This window comes from Anarrhichthys ocellatus, unplaced genomic scaffold (genome assembly GCF_004355925.1).
Source record: "Anarrhichthys ocellatus isolate YVR2014 unplaced genomic scaffold, GSC_Weel_1.0 scaffold90, whole genome shotgun sequence".
Classification (NCBI taxonomy): domain Eukaryota; kingdom Metazoa; phylum Chordata; class Actinopteri; order Perciformes; family Anarhichadidae; genus Anarrhichthys; species Anarrhichthys ocellatus.
This window is the reverse complement of record NW_022280120.1, coordinates 804,392-805,560: the sequence shown is the minus strand read 5'-3', so window position 1 is coordinate 805,560 and position 1,169 is coordinate 804,392. Positions and strand designations below refer to the sequence as shown.

Here is a 1,169-nt window from a genome sequence, read left to right as displayed (position 1 = left end):
GGGGGGGGGGGGGGGGGGGGGGGGGGATCTGTCCGGCCAATGGGGCTGCAGCAGGGCCTCGTGACCCCGCCCAGTGTGTAAAACACCGTGGCTCTCACTGACAGCTCAGACAATATGCTTGTGAGGCACCGACGAGGAGTAAGCCCCAAAAAAAGAGCTTTTGCACGCACACACACACGCGCGCGCACACGCTCCATGGAGTGAGACTGTTCACCGGAAAAACTCTCCTCTTCTCGGTGCGGGGACGCTGAACGCCACCGCCTCACAACCATGGTGAGTGCTGCTGCATCTGACAGCATTACGGAGTTATTGTGACAACTCTTGTTTCTTTTTTACAATCACAGTTTAGTTGTCGCTCTCCACCGGGATGTCTAGTTTGTGTTGTTCGGTGTCCGTGCTGTTGATCGTCAACAAGAGGGAATGTCCCCTCAGGACCACCTGCTGGGATTGCTATTCAATTTGCGGTGTCAGCTAATGTACCGACTATTTCCACTCACGGACCCTCTGACCTGCTCCATGCTGTCTTTATCGAGGGAGGGAGGGAGAGAGAGAGAGAGAGACTTTATGAGCCTCATTAACACACAAGCCTTTAGAAGTGGCATTATCAACTCAGGCTGCTCAGGAAGACACACACACACACATACTTGAGACGTGAGGCAGATGTTTCATTTTGTAGATGTTGCACTTTGCAAGTGTCCTTAATATTTATTGTTATTTTGTGATAAAGTTTGATTACTCGGCTGGTGTAGAACTTGTTTTCTGAATCTCCGAGAAATGATCGATGCATTTGCAGCATTTCGTCTCTACCAGTCGGTGTTTGTTAAAGACCCCCCCAGTGTAACTGAAGGGGACTGAGGAGGTAGCCAGCAGCAGGTGGAGTAACATATTACATTTAATAGTCTCCCGACAGTTTCTAAAACTACTTTTGATTGCTGGATTGTATTATTGGATAATTAAAGCAGTAATTACACTTGATTGGAGCCTACCAGACCATGTGTATATTTAAAATACATATGTATATGTATGTATATATATATAGTATGTATATGTATGTATATATATATAGTATGTATATGTATGTATATATATATAGTATGTATATGTATGTATATATATATAGTATGTATATGTATGTATATATATATAGTCTGTATATGTATGTATATATA

At 44.0% G+C, this 1,169-nt stretch overlaps 1 protein-coding gene across 1 annotated transcript in view; it reads left to right on the top strand.

Annotated features, from left to right (window-relative positions):
* The first annotated feature begins 122 nt into the window (after positions 1 to 122).
* cass4 (Cas scaffold protein family member 4) overlaps positions 123 to 1,169 on the top strand; it is a 36,493-nt gene continuing 35,446 nt past the window's right edge. The window contains exon 1 of the mRNA XM_031875410.1: positions 123 to 273. Coding sequence (XP_031731270.1) covers positions 271 to 273 — 3 coding nt within the window. The 5' untranslated portion in view covers positions 123 to 270. The remainder of the gene's footprint in view (positions 274 to 1,169) is intronic.